This window comes from Passer domesticus, chromosome 1, assembly GCF_036417665.1.
Source record: "Passer domesticus isolate bPasDom1 chromosome 1, bPasDom1.hap1, whole genome shotgun sequence".
Classification (NCBI taxonomy): domain Eukaryota; kingdom Metazoa; phylum Chordata; class Aves; order Passeriformes; family Passeridae; genus Passer; species Passer domesticus.
The window spans coordinates 87,549,633-87,573,295 of NC_087474.1; the positions used below are offsets into that span (position 1 = coordinate 87,549,633).

At 37.0% G+C, this 23,663-nt stretch overlaps 1 protein-coding gene across 3 annotated transcripts in view; it reads right to left on the bottom strand.

The window, feature by feature from the left end:
• Positions 1-23,663, bottom strand: part of TRIO (trio Rho guanine nucleotide exchange factor) — a 243,488-nt gene that overhangs the window by 136,388 nt on the left and 83,437 nt on the right. For all 3 annotated transcript variants that reach the window (XM_064428332.1, XM_064428352.1, XM_064428342.1), the window contains exons 7-10: positions 16,483-16,674; positions 13,118-13,249; positions 8,949-9,179; positions 1,534-1,656 (exon numbers count right to left, since the gene is read on the bottom strand). In XM_064428332.1, coding sequence (XP_064284402.1) covers positions 1,534-1,656; positions 8,949-9,179; positions 13,118-13,249; positions 16,483-16,674 — 678 coding nt within the window. The remainder of the gene's footprint in view (positions 1-1,533; positions 1,657-8,948; positions 9,180-13,117; positions 13,250-16,482; positions 16,675-23,663) is intronic.

Here is a 23,663-nt window from a genome sequence, read left to right on the forward strand (position 1 = left end):
CTAAGTTTTCAGTATCTCCAAAAATAGAACTTACACCCATTCCCTGAAGAGAGAATTTCAAACTCCAGTAACATTCAGTCTAAGGAAGTTTTTAGTAAACATTTGCTTTAAAATGTTCTGCTTTAAAGTCTAATGCAAATTAACAAGATGCTTTTTTTAACATCCAAGTAACATTTCTATACACTTCATCCACTTTTGGCTACTCAAAGATTTTCTTCTTCTTTGCCCAAATAATACAGTATTAAGTATGAGATCATTCAGGCTTTGTTAAGTATCTTACAGAAATAGACTCCTGCTTGTCTGACCCAGAAAAATAAGTATTTCCACATGGAAAATACTACTTTTTACTAAAAAATTAAGTAATAGACATGCATATAGGAAATCCAGCATGTATCTACAGAAAAGTAACAAAACTTATTCTTTTCGAAAATTTTACAGGAAATCAATATTGAGAAAGTTTTCTGACGCTATTTCAAGTCCTCAGCCACTGGAGTGCTCTAAGACTGTATTTACAATAAAATTTTACCAAGAGTTAATCCTACACTAGACAGGCAAACTGTAAACAACACTTCTGATGCATTCCCCATAGCAGGTGTCACTGCCAAGCTCCTGCATACAATGCCACAATTATCTAATAACTTTGCCTTCTGTTTGAATGAAGCACCCCTATATAAACCTCACCTTCAGAGATTTTTCTTCGTTAACCTTGGAAATAATGTTTTCTCTTACCAATCATTAAGACTGGACAGACAGTGCATGTTACCAATGGGAGGATTCTAGCATTCAGCTTCCATCACAGGGTTTTTCTTCACCTCACATCCCCTTTTAGAGGCTAACACAGCTACACCAGCTTCTTGTTAACTTTCCTGCATTCCTTTGTATCTCTGTTTTGATTTGTTTCACAGAAGAATGTGTTCTGAAATTGTAACATCACTTAAGGCTAAACTAAGAGTTATTCAGAAGAGGAGAACGTGCACAAACTCAATTGTATTCAAAGAAAAAAAACTCAACCCAGGTTGGCCAGTTTGCTGGCTCACTTGGCTTCTTAGGAGTCCCCTTTCCTCTCCATGAGACTGCAGTGAGAATCTGGGAGCTCCCCAAGCTCAAAGTCAGCAAGCTCCATCCTCTCTTACAGGCTGCAGAAAAGTTTAAATCCTATAATCCCATGGAACTAAGTTACTTTGAAATGAGAGCTTTCATTCTTCTGTAAATCAATATTTGTAAGTATGATTTTGAAGAAACAACAACAACAATAATAATAATAATAATAGTACTGTATCAATCATGCCAGAGCAGTTCTATTGTACTTTAAGGCTCACACTCTCTAGGACTGTGGAAGTTTTTCTTTTTCATCTCAAAGCTGGAGCATAAAGGAGAAATGAAATAAAAACTTGCAACAGAAACAAAACAGTCCCTTTCTGGAATGGAATGTTTTGTAGTGGAGCTCCCTCTGCACAGCCCTTAAGTGCAAAAGCAGGAATTTTTCACTTATTTCCGTGAGAAGCGTACAGTCCTTCAGGTGATTGCTTTTACCTGCGCAACCTCTTCGAAGTCTTCATGGCGTTTCTGCAAAGCTCTGGCCCGATGCAGGGATTTTCCCACTCCAGTGTGTTTGCTAAGAAAAGCTTCTCCATGGTTTTCAATCCAATCCAACACCTGTGGTACAGAAGAGAGACACACAGAAATCCTGAGTGGCTGTATTGAATGTTACAACAAAAAGACAATTATTCAAGCAATTGAGAAACTGTAAAGGCACTGCTTAAAAAGAACTGAACTGCTGGATTAAAACACAATGTTGCCATTGAAGGACATTAATTACATCTCATTTAACTTTTCTCGAGGCGGTAATTAGCTCAAACTAGCAAAATAGTATGATTCAAGATTATACCTGTATTTTGATGCCTACCAAGGACAACCCCATTCCTCCATATTCATCAATTTGACAGTAATCTGATCCAAGGGTTGAGACCCCTTGTGATGGTCTCTCTAATCTGTTTATGCCTTCAGCTGACAGAAGAAATGCCTTGCATTTTTCTGCAAGGTAACACTAATTTAGCTTGCACATTGCTGGTGAATAACACAGTGAAGTTCTACTTTAGATGATAACTCACTTCACCTTCTACTTTAAGGTATATGATTAAGTCAAGAAGTAAGATTCAATAGTAACTAACTTCAATTAACACAAGAATTAGTTGAAATCATTATGAGATAAATGTCTATATTCAGAGCATATGAAGGAATATGCTCCAGTTCTTAAGAGGCATCTATCACCTCAAAACATCAGACATAATTGTTTATTGTGAATTTTATAGCTGAAAAAGTGGCGAACAAAACACATTTTAAGGACCTTAATGCTTCTACCACGACTGGGGTGACAGCTTTATAAATAGTAAAAACTATACATGTAATTAGTTCCTGTCAGTTAACACAAAATATTTCTGCACACATACCAAAATTCTGATGAGTAAATGAAGAAAAACATCTAACCTCTCTTCAAACTAATACTTCCTACACATAACTTAATCTATTAGTTCAGTATGCATATGGCATTCACTTTTTTGGAAGATACTCAAAAGGTTCAAGAATGACATTCAGAATTAAAAACAACAGCATATAAGCAATTTTCTTAAGTCAGCTAACCATATCTACACAGCACTTATGTAGTGGTGCAGAATACCTTACCTAACATTCACCTCCAGTGTTCTTTTTTCTTTAAAACATGAATATTTTAGTTGGTTTTGAAAATAACTTCCAAAAGCCTGTCCTGTGCCTCTTCTTATCTAGTATTGTCCTTTACTCTGATTCCTAAAGTTGGGTGAGGTTTTCTTGACAGTTTTCTTTTACTGAAAGTGTAACTGAGTATAACTAAAGAGAGACTTTTTTTCTTCCACATAGATTTGAGAACCATTCCTGCAACACCACTCCCGATCACATTCAATACACATGTAATCCCACACACCATTCCCATGAGAAACATCCATGCTTTCTTTAGCAAAAGAATGAAAACATGGTTTTCTCATTTATCTTGACCGTGCAAATATTGTTCCATTTGCAAGCTCTCTACTACTGGACATCTTCAAAACAACAAACAAATCCCTAATAGCACAAAATACAGCTACTTCAAATCACCAACACTTCATTAAATCTCCATTTTTAACTTCTGCAATACTTGCTTTCCCAGTAAGTATTGCCAAAAGAATATTATTGTGTTTTAGGTCAGCGCAAGTTTTCATTGTTTTCTTTCAAGGTGAAGTATCGATCAGAGAAAGGAGCGTGAGGAGCTAAACATAGCCTCAGTTATTATTACCAATGTTTTTAACTAGTTTCAGGAGACTACTTTTCCCATTATAAAAAGAGCTGAAAAGAGATATGTTTGGATGAAATAATTAGACTGGACTCTGGAGACTACTAACAGTTACAAGCTAACAAATGAAATCAACAGCAAAATCAGCCCCAGAAAGCATGGGATGAAATGCAGAAAGCAGCCCAGGGAGAATGATTTTTGCTCTGAATAATGCTGAATAACTTCTCAGGGGAAGAAATTGTCATAGAAATCCAGTACACAGATCATGACATAAACCACTCAACTAGAGAAACATTACTGCCTCTAAGTGAAATCAGTATGAATACACATCTCATTACTGTACACCCTTCATACCTTGATTCTTAACAAAACTGAGGAAGGACTCTGGGGATTTTACAGCATGAAGAGGCAGAGTCAAGTTAGGCTCTTCCCATCAGTAAGTGCTTTGCATACCACCTCAATCAAAGGACAATACCACTAGTTGGCACTGATATTAGCCTTTTAGCCACTTACACATTTTCTTCCTCTTCCTCGGAGAAGTAAGAGTTACAGAAATCACCATACTGAGAACACTAAAGGGATCTTCTACCAATACTGAAATCAAATGGAATTCAGTCTGGTACTTAAGGATACATAGGAGTCTAAGAGGTTCAACACCTTTCAGTGAAAGGGTGAATAGTATCACCCTCCACTGCAGCAAGTTGCTTTAATGATGCAATTAAGTTCTATTGCAGTATCAGCAAAACCATCCTTATACCCAATACAGGATCTAGAAAAATGCTTACTTTTCTAACTCCCAAAAGAATATACGTCAGAAGAAACTACTATGGAAAAACAGCTTCATTTTAAAAAGTATTGCTCATGGCTGTAAAATATGTGGTATATGCTGCTTGTAGAAGTAAACCTGATCTTTTGCAGATTCATTGTGCTCATTTGCACCAGTCTTTCCCACATTATTATCCACTCCTCACCCCCCCCACCCCTTTACCTACTTTGCATACATTCACTTTTCTGATCTCCACTTACTTGCTGCTGACATAGCATTCAGAAGGGGAAGATGGAAGTATCTGCATTTCTGATCTTCGGACAGTTAAAATGTGGAAATACTCACTCAAAAAAAGTCCCATTTTGCACTGGAACCGCCTTCAAAAGCCACATGGGAATCACACAGTGAAATCATGTTGATGCTAGCAAGTAGCAAGCATTCATGGCCCGCCCTTCATTAGTCAAGGCTGAACTAGTGTCTGTAACCTGTCTTGAGGCAGGCAGATCAAGCAAGAAGCAGCACATTTAATCCAAAATGGACAGAGAAGACACCGACTATGATCAAATAAATGTATTTCTGGGGGGGGAAACCAAGCCAAACCAAATCAAAACACCCCCCCCTCCAAACAAGAACAACAAAAATAACTAATCCCCCTCCCACCCCCAAAAAAACCCCTCAAAACATCTCCTACCAGCATGTTTTACTAATTTCTGGCTTGCAAGCTATCAGGAGAGTTTTTCAGGCACCAAAACTCTGATCACATAAGTGTCAGCGGTATCACTCTACCAGAAGCATTATCTTTATGCTCAATTTTGACCTGTCATGGCCTAGAAGAGCAGAACATTTTGCAAGTCTGCTTTATTGCTTCATATCAGAATCAGTCAGCTTCGTTCCTTAGGTGAAAGGCTGACTCTTATTTACTTGTAAGCTTATTAAGGCTTAAAACACAAAATCATACTTTCACTAGCATGTAGAATGACTACACAGACAACTGAGTGCCAGTGGCCAGACTTTGTTAATATACAAACTAACTGGGAACTAGATCTCCCAGACTGAATTCCATTTGCTTTCAGTATTGGTAGAAGAGCCCTTTAGTGTCTCAGTATGGTGATTTTTGTAACTCAAGTCAAACCTAAAGTCAAACCTTTGACTTTAGGTTTCTGCTACCTAAAGTCAAACTCAGAATTCCATTCAGTTTAAGACTGTCATATGTTTTCACATTTCAAATTTCAGATTTTCTGTAATTCACTTATTATCTACTATTTCCACTATTTCATACACTACTTTCCTTACTACTTGTTTCAAAAGATCAGCTGATGATTCTTGATGTACTCAAGGTATCACCACAATGTTTCTGTTGATTTGGAAGGCTCCACTACAAACACCTTCCCAGTATACAAGAACATGCAAGACAGAAGAAGAAATCCAAAGAGCTTTCTGAGGTGGAAGTAACACAAAGTGTTACCAGCTCAACACGGCCAATTCCTTCCCCCACCTCAGCTCTGTCACTCACTTAACACTTCCATGAACTGAGTTATTTCATTAACCCAGCAGAGGGAGGAGGAGGAAATCAGAGACTCATGCTAAAGGACAGTTATGGATTCACTTACAATGCTCTTGGTTGCTTGCCACTATGTACAAACTAACTATAAACAGTGGAAGAGAGCCACACTTAACTTATTGTGAAATTAAAAAAAAAACAAAACACCACATTTAACTTTACTGACAATAATTAAAAGATGCTTTCATATTAATTTCTCAATCAATTCTAACTGAATTTTTTAACATTTGAACAAAGAAAGAAAGTGCAAACAAAAATGAAAGTATTTTAGAAAGAAAGTTGCTTTGGAGCTCTACATAACCATTCCAGAACTGTCTTGGATTTAAATTTAACTAATACCTCAAACTAGAGTAATTTCATGAACTGAATGGTATTAATGATTATTCAAATGAAAAACTACCATTTCTCACATTAATTAGGATGATCTGATTAAGTTGTTTTGATTTTGTTTTGCAAGAAACAGGAGTATTTTTATTGAAGATCACTTTTTTCCCCCAGATAAATTTTCAAAGCCAAGGGAGCTACAAACTCTAAGACATCTGCTGTGACTATTAGATTATCTCTCTGGTACGGATGTTGAATGGTCATTGTCTTACAGACTGACCTGCACTGAAATCTTAGTATGAAAAGTTGTATTATGAAAGGGAACAGTGACCCCAAAATTCACACTGTGATTCATAATGCAGTGCCAAAAATACCTAATATCTGTAAAGTTAAGTTAAAGCAACATAAGGAGCTATACTTCCACATGCAACATTTCAGTAATTAACAGTCATTAATAGAGATAAACCAAAGGACAACTCAATCTCTAACAGTGGTAATTACTGGACACTAAGGGAAGGGCTTAGGAATACAGCAAGCAAGGGCTGCTCCTGTAGATCTAGCTTAAAATTTCATGTGGTTGATAAAGATGTGCATTAGCACACAAGGCTGCAGCTTCAAATTTGCAAGAGGATCTCTTGCTACCTTAATTCAGTGTCTGTCTTGCAAAGCATAAAAAGAAACCACAGGCATAAACAGGATGAAAGGAATTTCTCCAACCAGTAGGTAAGCCATGTGCTGAATAATAAGTCAATGTGGACCACCATTCTCGAGACAACTGGTTCATACTGAAAACTTCTGGTGAACTCACAATCCACATCCATGATTTGGGGAGCACATTCCTGATACTGGAAGTTATAAAAATATGTAAATCTGTTCACTTTTTTTTTTTTTAAACCTGTGACTACTTCATCTTAAATGCAGCAGTTCCAAAGGCTGATGAGTCTAATACAGAGAAGGAAAATCCAGCATCTTGCTGAAAAACCTGGTGGTGACTGCACAATGCCTTGAGTCTAATGATGGGTTATTTGGCAACTTCAAAGAACAAAGCAGTCTGAGAGCTAACTCCTCCACACCAAGAGCCATGATTTAGGATGGAGCAGAAAATGAAAATTTCCTATAAGCATTTTAGGACTCCCAAGATATTAAGGGCAAAGAGTAGGAGCAATACAGTAAGACTCTCTGCAGAATTTAATGAACACCTTCCCTCAGGAAATGAACTGCTTAAAACCTGGCCTACAGGCCTGAAACTTGAATTATGTACCAGGCAAATTACCTCAGGAGACCCCTTGGCCTAGATTATCTAAGTAGGTCCTACTTGAAACTGAATTCAAACTAGAGGAGGAAGTTACACCATCCAATCCATACTTGTTGGCACCAGACTGTTGAGAGGAGCTACATTTTTTCCCTGAGAATCAAACTACTGTGTTAAATTCCAGTTTCTGAAAATTCCTTATGAAGCCTTTTCAATTCAAGATGCGATTCATTTGTGTGCTGTGCCTCATCACAGTATCACAGCATATTTTGAGTTGGCCCTTCACTGACTACTCATGCAAGTACCAGCACTGGACCCTCCCCACTAGCAACTACTTGCGTTGTAATCTTCATGGAGAGCCTCAAGGATTTATACAACGGTATAATGAGTCTTCTGTTCTCTGTGCCCTTGCTGACCATTCATAACATTCCCTATGCTTGCTTTTCCCTTTTTTTGTCAGCTAATATTTTTCATACCTTTCTACATCCTTTGTCACATCTCAGCATTGACAATCTGGATAACAGCCTGTCTTTCAATATATGCTTCTTTTTAGATATTGAAAAAAAACCAAACCAACAAGTAATAAATAATTTACTGCCTAAGTATTTAAGTTATTTTCTTTAATTACATGAAGAGATAGTCACCAGATGTCAAAGGAAGTTCAGTTATCAAGATTGCTCCGTCTCCCCACCATCTGACTAAATTATCTTTTTCAACCACTGTAAATGACGAAAATTGGTTATTTCCCTCCCAACTGCTCATATCCAGTATCTTCTTCAAACAGAAAAGTACAAGAAATTTAGCTTGAAGTGCAACTAATTCTGATGAAAAAAAGATTAGTTTAACCAGAGCTATGGCTATCTATCTAAAAACCCCATTCAGAAGTTGTGATTTCTGGACACTATTACACTGAAATGAAAGACCATGATCAGCAAATACTGGCCATCTTTACTTTTTTATGAAGATGAGCTCTTAAAGGATAAATTACTAATGTCTCTGTTAACTGAAGTCCAAAGCCAACATTTTATGCTTATTAAAAATCCATCAACCAAGGAATTTTATGTTGTTTAACTTTCAAAACATAAAGCTGTGTCAGAGATACTAATGCTTGTATGTAACTACTAACTTGTCATAATAATAAAAAAGAGCAGATAATAACAATTAATTCAAGAACAGTGTTATTATAAGAAAGTAATCTAATCCGTAATTTTTATAATTATAATTATTACAAATTTTAAAAAATTATAATTTTGGTCATTTTTATGATAATAACTACTCTCAGGTTTTAAAGAAACACTATTAAGTCAATTAAGTATGACTGAGGATTTAAAGCCAAAAATTTTACAGAATAATGCTATTAATTTTTTGCATGTTACAACAAGAAGCCTTTTTGACACTTCAAGTCCAGAATTTTACCTAGAATGTGAATGTCAGCTTCCAGCACAAACTGAGAACAGCTGTCCATATTAAAAATCTTTTTATCATATATGACTTAAAGTAAATATTTAATTTAAAACCAGAAAAATATGAAGTACAACTAACTTCCAACTATAATTGTTATCCGTAACAGCCAATACCCCAGTTCTAATAATACCCAGAACATGGTATCACTCAGTCAATCTCATGCAACTATTCACTTGTTGTACAAAAAAATATGGGAATTAGTAGTGAAAACTCACCTGTCAGGGCAATCAGGCTGACAGAATAGAAAGGCATTCAGACAAAATGAAACAAAACCCACCTGTTGAACATCCTGCTGAAAAACGCAGAGCTGAAGCCGCTGGTGCAAGCGGACCTTTCGATGCTGCCAGATATTTTCCAGTTGGCGCTGGTGATGTAATACTTCATGGATGACATCCAGGACATGATGAACTGCTTTTGAGTAGTTGGCAGATGCAGTGAGGGAATCAGAACTCCCAGGAGTCAAAGGTCTCTGAAGTTTATCAAGGAGTGATTTCCCATCTTGGCTCACCTGACCACCAGAAAGGATGAAGAATTACATGTCTTGCCAAAAGCTTGTTGGGCTACTACTTTGTACCCCACCCCTTCTCCTAGTTCTAAATGTCTTCAAGAACTCAGGCAGCAATGATAAAGACTCATTTTATTGCAGGAACGATTACCTACGTGCAGTTATTACAGGAAAGAAAAAATATATATATTCTCTTTAGCACTCTTCTCAATAACAGCCTGTCTTTCCATTTCTTCATTACTTTGAGAATGACTTTCCTGGTTTGAGTTTTTTGTTGTTGTTGTGAGCTTTTTTAAAAAAAAACTAGTAGAATCTAACTTTGAATCAATATTCTTCATCTCTTTCCCTAGTCAACAAAACACCTAAAATTTGTCCAGAATTATCCTTCCTAAACAATCTCTCTCTTCATTTGCTGTAAAGGTGAACAGGGAGGTTACTTTCTGTAGGTTAATATTTGACAAATACATTTAAACAAACAGATATAAAACTTAGTACATGACTCAATCTGACACGATTTACAATATCTAAATTATTACTGCTACTGGTAAGTCAAGGGAAAACTGCTGTTAGGGCAAACTTAATTCTGATTAAATCACATAAACCTTTTCCATGTAGCACAGTAAGGTACTGTTTTCCAAAATGTGTTTAACTACTGATACTGACAGAAAACATTTGTCATTTCTAACTGTTGTCTTCTCTGATTTATATCACAGCAGAAATATTCAGATTTACCTTGCATGCTAATTAAAAAGCAATAATCCTCTCTTATCTGGTCACTATCAACATTTAATGTTGAAAACACTTTTCATTGGTGTTTACTCTGTCACTTTTAGCATGAAGCTCAGAGAGCTGTTACAATTCAGTATCATTATGCTACCTGCAAAGAATTTTTCTAACAGCTCATTTAGCAGGCAGGAACAAACATCATCTGAAACCGAAAGACACAAGTATAAACAATAGCCTGAATCCATCAAATCCACACCATGTCAGAAACAGCACATTTGCCAAGGCCTTCCCCCAGTGGGTCTTTTCAACAATTTTTACTAAGTCTAGGCACATTTTAAACTTGTTATTCAGTAGTCAAATAGATCCAAATGAAAATTGTTTTCTGATAATTAGGTTACAAGGGAGTTTATTTCTCGGTTTCAGTTCAAGCTCTTTCATTTTAGCAATGAGTATCAACACAGAGAATGATGCTCACTTCTGAAATTAGCTCTAGTAAAGTCAGGTCAGCAGAAAAATGAATAGGCAATAGCATAGTTACAATGATAATTTTTTCTTTTCTGTATCCAGAAGAATTATCTAATAAGTCCTTCAAGTATTTCAAGATAATGGACTTCAATTATCCATTCTGAGTCCATAAAATCTAGGTGAAAAAAAGTAATTGTGACAGCCCCTTGATCCAATTAGTTTATTAGCTTTATAAACAAATGACTGCACAGATTTTACTTTGGAGTTAATACACTAAAATTTTCTTCCTTCCTAGTGCATGACTGCTTTAAGATTTCAGTGAGATGTGTAACTTTATTTATATATATAACTTCCTTTAAGCATCTGTCGGATTTTCAGGCATACCAGTTGTCTCATCTTGTAAACTAGTAAGTTGATTTACTAGTAATATACAGTAATTACCCTCAGTAAAATCAGACTGTCTAGTCTTAAAAGCATTTACTTTCTTAAAATTACTGTCTTCTACTTTGCAACCAAGTCGTGTTGTCAAGACATTGCAATCTAAAATGAATGACAGTGTTGTGATTCCCATAGTGTTGCTCTCTCTCTTCCCCCACTGCTCATTCATCACAAAATGAAAGGAGCTCCATACTGTAAGAGAAATGAAGTCATACATCTAATAATGATAACCAATAGTGCTGTAATATCCTGACACAAAGATGCCTCCATCAATCTTCAAAAAGGAATGCATGTTTGAAAAATGCAAAATAAAACCTTCTGCCCAGAGAAGGAACACAAGTTGTACATACACATACAGTTATTACTTCTGCACCAATTCTGGTTACTAAAGACGAAACTGTTTTTTTACCAGATGGGAAAAAGTAATGACCAGAAATCAGAAGAAAGGCACTTAGTGCTCTTTTTTCCTTTGAGCAGTAGCAGTGAAGATTTTGTTAAAACATCTAGCTAACCCAAAGTCAAAAGCTACAGCTTTGAAATCCTAAATAAATTTTCAAGATATGTCCCAAAGCAATCGTATAATCTACCAGTCTAATTTATTTTCTTTATGCATCACCAGCAAGCAAACATTATTTAATATGCTAATCCACAGTACTTATTTACACTTACAGCAGGCTCATCCAGTCACATCCCTGACATAAAACAAAGAACCCACACTCAAACCAAACAGAACCAAGTAGAAAAAAAATCAATGTCAGCCCTTTATAATCATTATTCTAGAGAAATCTAACCTTCCTCCTCCTTGCTGTACTCTCATGAAGCATGCATCCCAGAATGCCTCTCCATGTAAATCTGTTACAATCATGCTATGTCTCTGTCCCTCACAATGATGAAAGTTTATCATGAAGACAAGGAACATTACTACAAAACATGCTTTCAAGAATGAGTTAAAAGAGTTAATGTGTAAGTAAAACTGCAAATATTATCAGGTGTGATAGTATGTCATTAGATCAGTTGACACAGCAGCGTGGCATAGAGTGAGAACAGGGATATCAATGTGTATTTTACACAGAAGAACAAGAATTCATGAACCCTGGACATCTGACTCAAGGTCACAAAGTTTATGCAGGCCCTAAGGTGGCAGGTATTCAAAAAAGCCAGTTTTGATACACTAACAATAGGATGGATGATCAGCACTGATCTTACACCCTTACTGCTAAATGAAATGACTTAGGATTCAGCTTCCTATAATAAAGCTGGTTCATCAGAAAGTAGTTTTAACTTTAATGTAATGTATAAATCACAACCATTAATTTAAACCCACATGACCTCCTTTTAAAGACAGGTGCAAGGTGTGGCCTAAGCTATCCTGTGTCCACTGATCATTTTTACTATGATTTAACCAAACATGGAATTTCAGTACAAAACTACCGTATTTCATCCACAATAACATCACCAATTGAATAGCAAAAACGGTTTTACCCAACAAGGAGAACAACCCTAACAGAAGAAGGAAAGGCAAGTAAAGCAGGAAAAGCAGAAAATACCTGTTAGCTAATAATAGTGAATACCAATTTGACTTCTGCTACATAAAGCACAACAGAAAACTCAACTTTTGAAAGAAAACAAAAATATAGTTGAGTCATCACTTTCTAGACACGTTCAGAATAAGCATTTTATCTTAAGTTGTAATACAACTACTAAGAAATAGTAACAAATACTATGATTCCAGTGTGTGCTGAGTCCAAGCTTAGAGCACCAGCACAGGATATGCTAATCTTACAAATGCTGACTACATAGGCATCCTAGCTCATTTAAGTGTCTTTGAGGCTGATGAGACTAAGTGCATTAGTCTCTGGCTTCTCAAGTAACATCCTTTGATAGTTAGTTTTTTTTGTGAGGCAATTTCAGAGATGGATTTTCAAAATACACTTAGAGAAACCCATGACAACAGAATACCTACCCAAAGAATGCTGAGCTAACTTCAAGTAAACGCCTAAACAAAAGTATCCCACTGCTACTCAAAGGCAGTAACATGCAAAGGCAAATTATAACATATTTAGTACTTGAGCGCTCCAAGGGTTGTTTGTACCGTACATGGTTAAATCTATCCTTTTAATTTCTTTCCAAGGGTTAAGGGAGGACTTTAACCTTCACTTTTGAACAACAATAGCAAAATCCAGTATATAAAATTTAAAAAGAAGTTCAGCAATTGAGTTTCCAACTAACTCCTAATGCAACAAGTGCTACTGAATCATGATCCAAACTTAACAAGATACAATTTTATCGAAGGAAACAAACAAAACACTGACCTCAGAGTAAGCCAGAGTAATGTGCTCATATATCCCTTGATGATGATGGATAGCATCTTCTAAATCTTGCAGTTCTGAGGGAAGCTCCACCTCACCACAGGCTTTACACCATGAGTCCACATTGCTCATGTACTGCAACAAAGAAACATTCGGCTTTGATTTCAGCTTCTACCATGACAGTAATTCACAAAAGGACATTCATCTCTGTCACAGACACTGAAAAGACTTCTTTTAAGCGAAAATTCTTTACAGTATTTCTCTCTGAAAGAACCAGAAATTTATATCAGAATAGAAAGAAGTTTTCAATGCTGACTAGTGCTTTTAGGTATCTGAAACTCATTGAGCTGTTAGGTGACAGGCAGGCTTAGTTGGATGTTAGCAGTCTTCAGAACCAATTTAACTCTTGGCAATATTGATGCTTCAAGTGTACTCTTGCTCCTTCTCTTGATTTTACAGCTAAGAAGAATTTTCCTTCATCCTGTGCCTACCATTTCAGAAACACAAAAGCCAACTAAGGTCTTGCTTACACAAGGAAGTAAAACATGCTACAGCTTTCAAGTCCAGACCCTTGGTTTTTACCCATCAGCTCCCTGTGCAGATACTCATGGTATCATGAGGTTTATCACCTCACGTCCTTTTAATCTTCAGAGAAAAACACGTTACTTTGCACATGCACACAAAGAATTACTGCTGAACCATTCACTGAAACACTCCATAGTTGTCTTTTGCTGGAAAGAGGTTATCAAGGAAGTAAAGCAGTGTCAGGGCACAGCGAATTCACACCTCAGTCCCTAAAGAACTTACTTCTACGTGCAGAGAAGCACTAAATCCATTTGGCAAGCTACTACCGCAGCAAGCATGTAAGGGATTTACAACTTAAGTGGAGGTCTCTTAGGACTAGCATTGAACTTTGAGCACACAGCTGTATCAGCATCGCTGCTCGAGTCAGGCCTTTCAGGGGAAATTGAGGATACTGCAACAGAAATCTCTTCTGCAGACAATTTAAGTTATCTCTGAAGTTAAGCTGTCTTGACAGACAAGAAACTGCCATCACAGCTATACGCACAGCAGAAGTTCTGCCAACTTACTTTTTCACAGCTAGGGGGCATGAATTTTATACCCCTGTTATGCTAGGAAGGGAAAGAGGAAAAAACAAATGTTCTTCTAGGACTTTTCATAGTTGTTAAACCTAGCACAACCAAGCACATGTGAGCTCTGTAAAGTAAATTTTCTATATTCATGTCAAGTTCAAGACTCAAAAGTTATGAGACCAAGCCTTTTGTTTCATCATACATATCTTAATTCTTGGAGCACAAGTAGTCTTTTGAGAAAAAATGAATTCGTAGATCACTTCTGGTACTCTTCTATTGTTTGATAGTGGAGCAGAAAGGTGGTGGAGTATATAGCTCTAAAATACTTCTTTAATTCTCATTAAGGGCCAGTTAAAAAATCTCTAAGGTTAAGCATGAACAGAAGCTCCATGTGCACCAGTGAGCAGGCACTGATAGCTGGTACAATCTTCACTGTGCCTGACAGTAGGCAGCAACGCAGCAACACTGACCTGTCCCTTGCAAGAGAACACATGCATTCAAGAAGGGTATGTTTTTTCTTGGGCTGCTTACATTTTAATCTTTTTATGTAGGTCAAGCGTCACCACTCTCTAAAGGGGTCATTCCTCATATTCCAAACCCTCTTTCCTTGAATTTACTCTCCACTGCTAATGAAACAGCTAATATATCACAGGCAGGTATCTTACAAATCAACTGGGGCAATCCATTGCAGCTAATCATAAAATGAAAACTGCAGAATGAGCAATTAAAAGTAAATTAATCCCAGCAGATGCTGCACTATTTTCTCTCATTTTTATCTTTCCTCCTGTTCACACTTGTATTTAGTGGTAAAGAAGGTAACACTGACCCTTGCTGTAGTTGCCCAGCACACAATCGCACAAAAAATTTAGTCCTTTGACTTCTGATGAGCATAATTTATTATTTTTCTTATGAAAAATGACAGCATTTGAGTCAAGGTATACCTACCTGTTCACATTTCATTCATCTCTCTCCTACATGTATGGCTCAAAGTGCTTAAATGCAAACCCAAATGACCCAAGTAACTAGAAACATCAACATTGACAAGGTACTGAACTGTGTCTATCAAAAGCTGCAAGCTGACTGCTGACTTTTCTATCATAATTCTTTAATCTCATTTTTATGTAGCTTTTCTGTAAAACCAGCTGAAAGGACTTGTTACTGTGGCATTTTATTATATTAGTCTGTCTAAGGACATTAAGCCAATGTCGCCACTAACATAACGAAAAGGAACATGTATTTGCATCTTAATACACTCTCATTTCTGAGAGGTAAATGTCTAGGTATTTATTCAAGTTAAATATCCATGTAGTAGAAATCAGGGAAAAAATATCTTAAAATCAAGTGTACTGCCTCTCTCTGTTTCTGAAGTTTCCAGCACTCAAATGCTTCCCTCATTCACTCCAAATTGAAGTCATATCAGACATTAACCTTTCCTTGGATATAATTTAGCAAGGCAAAATGAAAGAAAAGTATCTACATACAGCACATCAAGCCATACCCATCCAAGAACCTCTCCTCTCCCAACACACCAGGAATGCACAGAGCAGTCTACAAGATCAGCGGGTGACTCAACTGCGCACACACAGCAACTCCTTCAGAACTGAACTCCCTTGAGGGTGAAACATGCTTTTGCCATTAAGACTATTAACTTGGGGATATTTATTCCTATTTCCCCTACATATACCTCTTCTCTGGCAGTTACACATGGTTAATGACTTAATTAAAATAATTGGTATAGGCCTAAAGCTAAAATGTTTTTATAGCATAGGAGGAATCTCCTATGGAATACTAAGTAAACATCTCCCACCACAATTTCAGATTCAGAAGGCAGTTAATTAACTTCTCAACTTTCAGGCCAGTTGAACTTATGCTTTCTAGAAGCAATTATCATGAGTTAAATCTTGACACTCAAGGATTGATGGGAGTTGAGTGGTCAGGACAACAAAAGAAGTGACAGCTTCTAGATGTACAAAGGCATTATATAGATACTTAAAAGGCTTATATACATAAGCATTTCAGTCCACTTCATTTTGGTTCATATAACTAATTTGGTTGTTTTACCTTGCACTGATGTAGGCAAAGCATTCTGTGGACTAAACTGAGGAGAACAAGGTTTTGTTTGTGTATTGAAATTGGCAGAAATAAATATTCTGGTTTTCTTGTCAAACTTTTCAATCACTTTTTGAACTTTTGTCCAAAGCAAAAACAACCTGCACAACTCCCCATTCTAAAGTTTTGTTGATGCCTTCCTTCATTTACTAACCATTTACTAACCTGTTCAGCTTTTTGATGGAAGATGGAGGACATGTCCAGTAACGTGCTTCGTTCTTCCAAGGCTGCAGCAAATGCCTTCCATTCCTGTTCCAACTGACTGGCAATCTGTTTGATTTGCTGTGAAGCGTAATGACCAGACTCGATCAGGCGGTTTGCTACTGACATGATGCGGCTTATGTTTACATACACATTCTGTGGAGAAGGAGGGGAAGATTAGTGCAAGTCAGCAGACCAAATAAATACAGAAGTATATCCCTAAAAAAATTCTACTTTATTACAGTACTGATCAGTAGTCTGGTTTTATTCAGCAAGCTTATGCATGCCAAACTTTGGATTCTAGGTGTATAATGTAGCAGCCTATCCATAATTGACAAGTGAGAATGATTACTTGAAATAATCAGTTTAAAACGCATGTTAACAATCAACTTAAGCCAATTTATATTACATGAAGACACATTATTACAATAAAGAGGAAGAAATAACCATATTTTACAACAACCTCAATAAAAATGTTTATAGACATTCAAGTCAACAAGATATTCAGACACATACAATATAGGAAAATTGAAGTATCATTACTAAGCCCTTGATCTATCCACAATATGCAAGTGTGCAACATCTGTGAACCTTTACATCAACTTCAAAAGTAACTTTTAAAGACACAAAATCAAAACTCTGAGCTACAAGAAGTTTAACAGTTTTACATTTTATTTTCTTGCGGCTATACTGCCTCAGAGCTAGCACTCAAAATTAGACAAATGACATCCAAGATCAGAAGTATTCTCTAGCATACTTGCATTAGTCCTTGATGGCTCTTAGTCAATCTAATTTTCAGTCAAGAGTTTCTGATTCCCACAAAGTAAAACAAGAATGATTTTGCCACCAAAAACTTTCTGAGTAAGTCTTTCAGAGCTACATGCATCTAATACGGAGTTGACACTTTCTTCAAATTAGGCAGACTCTTGTACATCTAGAATGAAGTTTCTAGAATCACAGGATTGTTGAGGTTGGAGATTACCTAGTCCAACCACCAGACATTGAGCAAAACCAGGTGGAACCATGACCTGCTGGCATCCAGCCACTGCCCAGAGCTTGACACTGCCTGGCTGGAGCAAGTGTCACAGCTTCTCCAGGCTTCATTGCTCAGACTCAGATGAGTGGCAATTGGGACAGGTCCCTATTGATGGTAAACTGTATGCATGTATGCAAGCAGGAGTATACCTGACACAGCCTACAGCTCAAGCTGGTCTGCTCAATAAACTGAGCACAGCAGTGTCATGTTGGCTGTCTTCCTTTCTGCCCAATACTACCTCCTACTTTTTTACGTTATCCCACACATTTATGCTCTGCTTTTTAAGCACAGCCAAACAACTGGCAGAGTACAAATCTGCTATTTCCAATAAATTTTAAAAGACTGGAGAGCATTCAGGCCTATTAAAAGTGTACGTAGCATAAATGCAAGACTGCTAAATGAATATAGAAACCCCTTAGATGGTCTTTACAGTTGTGAGAAGAAACAAGTGCCAAAAGGGAAAAGAATAAAGGCTATAGTAGACTGCCATTTGAACTCTTTCTGTAACATAACAAAGCAATTTTAGAAATTCTGAAACAGCAGTTAAAAATGAAGGACATGGCACCATAAAAATGAAGAAAAACAAATTGAAACTGAGCTGTGGTTAACATGTATTCATTTTCCCATGGAAATCAGGCTTCACACATCTGGAGGAATACAGCCTATAGCAGTATGAATATGAATTAAAACGTTGACAGTTGAACACTTTCCAAGCTATGTACAACACATTCCTTTCCTCAAAAAAACAACAAACAAAAAAACCAAAAAAACAACTTACAATAATCTAAACCTTTCACCTCACTACGTGATATATCTACCAAAGTTTAAGTGTCAGTATTTTAGAATGCAATGACCCAAATGAAATAGATTTGGTTAAGGAGGAAAATGATCTCTCATAGCAACTCACTATAATCAGACTATCTTTTATTGACCCTTGAAGGTCAAAAAATTTTGTTCAATTTCCTACCTAGACAGGCAATTCCAGTGTCATTATTATAAGACAACTGCATATTTTGCACACTGCTTGAGAGATGTGAAACACTGTTACAAGTGAGCTGTCTGTCACCCATTTACCAGAGACTGGTATCTTATTCATTGTATGCATTTACAACCTGGTTTTAGTTAAGGAAGCAACAGCTTGGAGGTAATAACTGATACAGTCTTATTTAGTGACCTCATTTACACCACCTGCAGCTTCTACACTTGTATCAACTGTCTCAAAGGTGAAAGGGCAATGTGATATTGCATTTCTTTAATTGTGTTACACACATAACTATCCTAACAAGGCTTAAAAGGTAACAATTTAAGTCACTGCATTACAAAGGGTTTAGTAAGGGTACAAATGTACTTAGCATGATTGTTTTCTCTAAAATGTTCTTTAGCGAGAAGCTTACGATATCTGGAAAGCTCCTCATTGCAGATTTCACTTCTTAGGAGAATATACAAATAAAAAAAGGTATTGCTCAGCAAAGCAACACAGATTAGTAGCCTATGTTTGCTGTGTCATTCTTTGTTGTGTACCTGAAAGGCAAATACACAGAAAAAATAAAGGTGACAGCCTATCAGCTAACTGAACTTATATCACACTCACCCAAAATAAAGCTGGCAAGTGACCTGAAGGTTCCATTTTATTTCCTGATTTTCCCAGACCCATTTATAAAATGTTTGTTTTGCTCCAAGATTTCCAACAGCAGTTTTCTGACACAGAGACTATTGTGAATTCAGTTTTAAATGCCATCAAACTCACTGACATGGTCCATAAGCATCATAAGTGGCACCTCTCTATAGACTGCAGTGAGCTGGAACTATTTTACTGCAATAGAATCAATTTAGCAATGGCATTTTCAAATGATCTGCCACTTCACACACAAATGACTACACTACATGGTGTAGTATTAACATATGAATTAACACCTGCTTTAATGATTTACACGTTCTCTAACATTTCTTCTAGAATCATTTTTGAAGCAAGAGTAAAACTATCAGTTTGGGAATACAAACTTCAATAATGAGGGCTGCAGGACAACTAAAGGTAAAACCTGATCTATTCCCTTGAAAAATATAAACTTGACAACATCCAAGCTGCAATTGTTTAACATGTTCTTCAACTACAAGAATCCTCAAATATTCACAGGCAACCATTTAACCATTTCCACTGCCATCAGCACTGGAACACGTGCAATATAATTTCACTCCAACTTTCTTCAAAAATCTGATTTCTTTCCTACATTTTTCACAGTGGACATGAGGAATCTTACTGCAAGACTATATAGTCCAACACCAGCATTACTTTCCTTCCTTCTTTACTTTTCACTCACCTTTATTTAATCATAGTAAATGCCTATGCCTTCAAACTCTCCCTACAGCCATATCACTTTCATGTATTTGTTTCCCATTACAGCACTAAGTATGGGGCTCTAAACAGGACCTAGTTCTGTAGTAGGACCAACTGAATCAGAGCATTTTCTTTACAAATCTGAAGTTCAGCCAAGAATAAGATTTGCTTCCTTTCAATAACACCACTGTCTGTTCCCTTAGTTTGTGATTCATTAACATGAACGTACTTGTTGCTGTATTAACACCTCAGTAACTGACTGCTTTTTAAAATCTGTTTACTTGCTTCTTCCCTCTTAAGGACTGCACAGTTAGCCTGTTCTGTTTAGTCTTGCTGACTTTGGAGTGCTCCTCAGAAGCTGAAAATAGCCTGAACTCATTTTACCTTTTCAGTCTATTCTCAGGCTGGTGGCACTCAGACATTGTGTCTAAGTGTTAACTGTTCAGGCACCACAAAGATTCTGTTAGGGATGTACACCTGTGGTCTTACTCTCATTTGCCCGAAACCTGAGAGCCAAGGGCAGTCTAGAATGCACATGGTGCTCTAGTCTATCTCAAGAGACAAATCGGTATGGTTAGACAAACACATACTTGAAGTAAAAAGAATCCCAGGGGTGAAATATGTCAGTGGTACAAAGGAGGAGGAAAAAATTACACAACCTCTAAGACTAGGTGACTTTACTTCACCTGACTTTCTTCATGTTTTCATTTGTACCAGTCCCTGAGGCTGGATTTGAGCAAGACATCTTTTTAACTTTTAACTCTGCACACCTAGGGATATTCAATCGTTGTGCTTACACTTTTATTTTACCATTCCAAAGCTCTCACCAGTGCTCATCTCTGACACTCTCTTATTGGATAGCATTCAAGATTTTATTACAACCCTGATGAAATGGTTTAGTGTATGCAAACAGCCTGTTCTGAGAACATTAATCAACTTAGCAATACACTGACAATTGAGATAGGAGCTTTTGGATTATAGTTAATAAATGTAACTTCTACTCATGGTCCTATGAACACTGAGACAAGAAGCAGTCATAGCACATCCTTTAATAGTAGCATGTGTCAGCTTTCTACAAACAAAGTTTCATTTTGCCTGCATCACTCTTCAAGCATTTTAACCTTCCCCAGTGCAGGGAGAGGCACAGTTAAACTGTAATAAAAGCAAGGCCATCTGATCTAGCAAAAAGAGCAGAAAATGTTCAAACAGACAACATCCTCCTCCTTCCCCATATTTCACATGACTTCTTGTCTTCCTTGTGTCTCAGCAGATGTATAGAAAATGGCAGGAAAAGGAGTGGACAGACATATAATCAGTCTTTCCTACTCTTCTATGCAGGATGGACTAATCATATAATCATGGGTACTTGATTCTTGCTGTTTAAAAACTCAATACATAATTTTTGTACTTGCAACTCCTCAGATGACTTATTTGAAAGTTTCTCCCTTAAAAGGTACTAAAAACTTGTTTTGAGAAGTGAAGCATTGATTTAGTCACCCAAATAGGAACGTCAAGCTGAAACTGAGTATTGCTTAACTCAAATAAATCTCAGGACTTGACAACAGCAATTTACTGTTGTTGAAAGCAGGCCTTTAAAATTGTACTGAAAATCCATCCTCATTTTCAGAGAGCGGAATCACTGAAATTTTGTTTTTCCCTACAGTTATGGAACATGGGATCTTGCCCTATAAAGAAACAGCCTTGACTTTTATCTGTACACAGCTTCTCAAATTCAGTAACAGGAAGTCACATACCTATCCTTCCTACAGCAGCTCCTTTAGCCACATCAAACTGTGTGTAAATTCATGGTAACCATTTATATGTCTCTCTTTAATGCACAGCACTACACCCATCTAGCTTTTCTCTGGGACAGATTTATTGCAGTGAGAACCAGTTTGTGTATTAAGCTTAAGATCTGCATGAACTTATTCCGGTTACCTTGGAAAGTGCAACCACATCAATACGTAAGATTCCTAGATATTCCCTTTGCTAATGAAACTGGTGAAAGTAAAGTTAAATCTCCTCCACAGATGTATTCTTTACCTTTTTGTTTTAGAGCATCTGTCTTACACTTCCCACTATTTCGTGTCCTTACTGAAAACCAACATTCTAAAAATGGCACAAAGCCATTACAAGAAACTGAAAAAAAAAATTCAGCAAATCCTCTTTGTCCTTGATGTAACTAACTCTTGTTCATGACAGGAAATAAGTAGTTTTCACAATGGTTTACATCCAGGTGGCTTGCTTCAGACTGGAAGACCAAATCAAAATTTTGGCATCTCACCCAAAGGTTGTCACTCTTTCTCAGCCAAGTTTGGCATAAGCAGCTGCAGAAGTTGCCCTCCACCTCTTGGAAACAAACTGCTGCTTGGGAAGGAAGGGGACATGAGAAACCCAGCTACTGACAGAGGGTAGCACCTGCTATGGAGGGGAGCATGTGCCCTGCAACAACCACAATATGTTGGGAAAAGCAGCTGCAACATCACTTAGAGTTAAGCTATGAGCAAGTGCAAGAGGTTGCATGTAGCTGCTTGAGGAACATTTATTCTTCTAACAGTTTTTTCCCTACCTCAAGTGAGCCTAAAAAAAATTGACTAGAAAGCAAGATCTATTAAGGTCCAATTAGGGCCACAATGCAAAGTCTTAAAAATCTGCTGCAATAAATAAAGCTTATACATAGTTGTCTTCCTCCCTCCCTCAACTCCATCCAAATGAATCATTTCACATGGCTGTAGATAGGTTAAAAGTTAAATTTCACTTCTGGTATTAAGAGTACTCACACAAGACGCCTTAAATCCACTTTGATTACTGAACAGTTACACTGATGGGAAGAGTGAACAAACAGCAACTTGTTAAGCACAGAGCGTAAGTGGAGAGTGGTCAGGGAGAAGCTGAACATTTTTGCAGGAGTTAAAGACTGCCCCACATTTTTCCAGTTGAAAGCTAGTGAAAAATAAGGCCTGCCAAAATTCAATCAGTTCACATCATTTTTTATGTCACGTTCAGTTTAATCTTTGCCCTTAATCTATAAGAAAGGCTTTTGTCATTTAACCAAATAAAACCCAGATAATCTGAGTGCTGCTTAAATGAAAACCAAGGACCAGTCATACTGAATTTACATTTTCCTATTTCATGGCAGAGAGCCCCTGCTGGGGTAGACTATGCAACAGAAAAAAATGCTTGTTTTTACCCTTTTGAGTGTTCAGATAGCTTAATTTACCCCAAATTTAAGCTGCTCCTTTTAAGTTTTAAGAAAACATTTTGCAGGCTGAGAAAAAATCCCCTGTAATTAATGCATTTGACAACTAAAGGCAACGGAGAGATTAACAGGAAAAGACTAATAGCAAACACAGAGCAGGAAGGATTATGCTGCATCGCTCAAGTGCTTCCTACTGTTGATAGCATCTGAACAGTCACAAGAAGGAAAAAGAATAAAAAGTCATCCAGTTTGAAGAAAATACTACAATAGTGACTAATATGAGGACAGGCTTACAGAAGAATTTAACCTTTGGACTGCAACCCCAAGAATTGTGTGGAAGGCCACTCAAAATTACTAAGTTCCAAAAGTCATCTCATGTCAATGACTCCTACTGTCATCCTGTGTTTCTTTCTGCTCTACTTCATATGCAGAGCAGTGAAGAACAACAAGGTGCTCCATTAGGCACCAATTCCCCATCCTGTGACCCAAACCTACTGGTCAAAACTGTATATGATGTTACATAACTTAATTGCCAAGGTCACCAGCATTTGCTTTACTCTTTTCAGAAAGTTCAT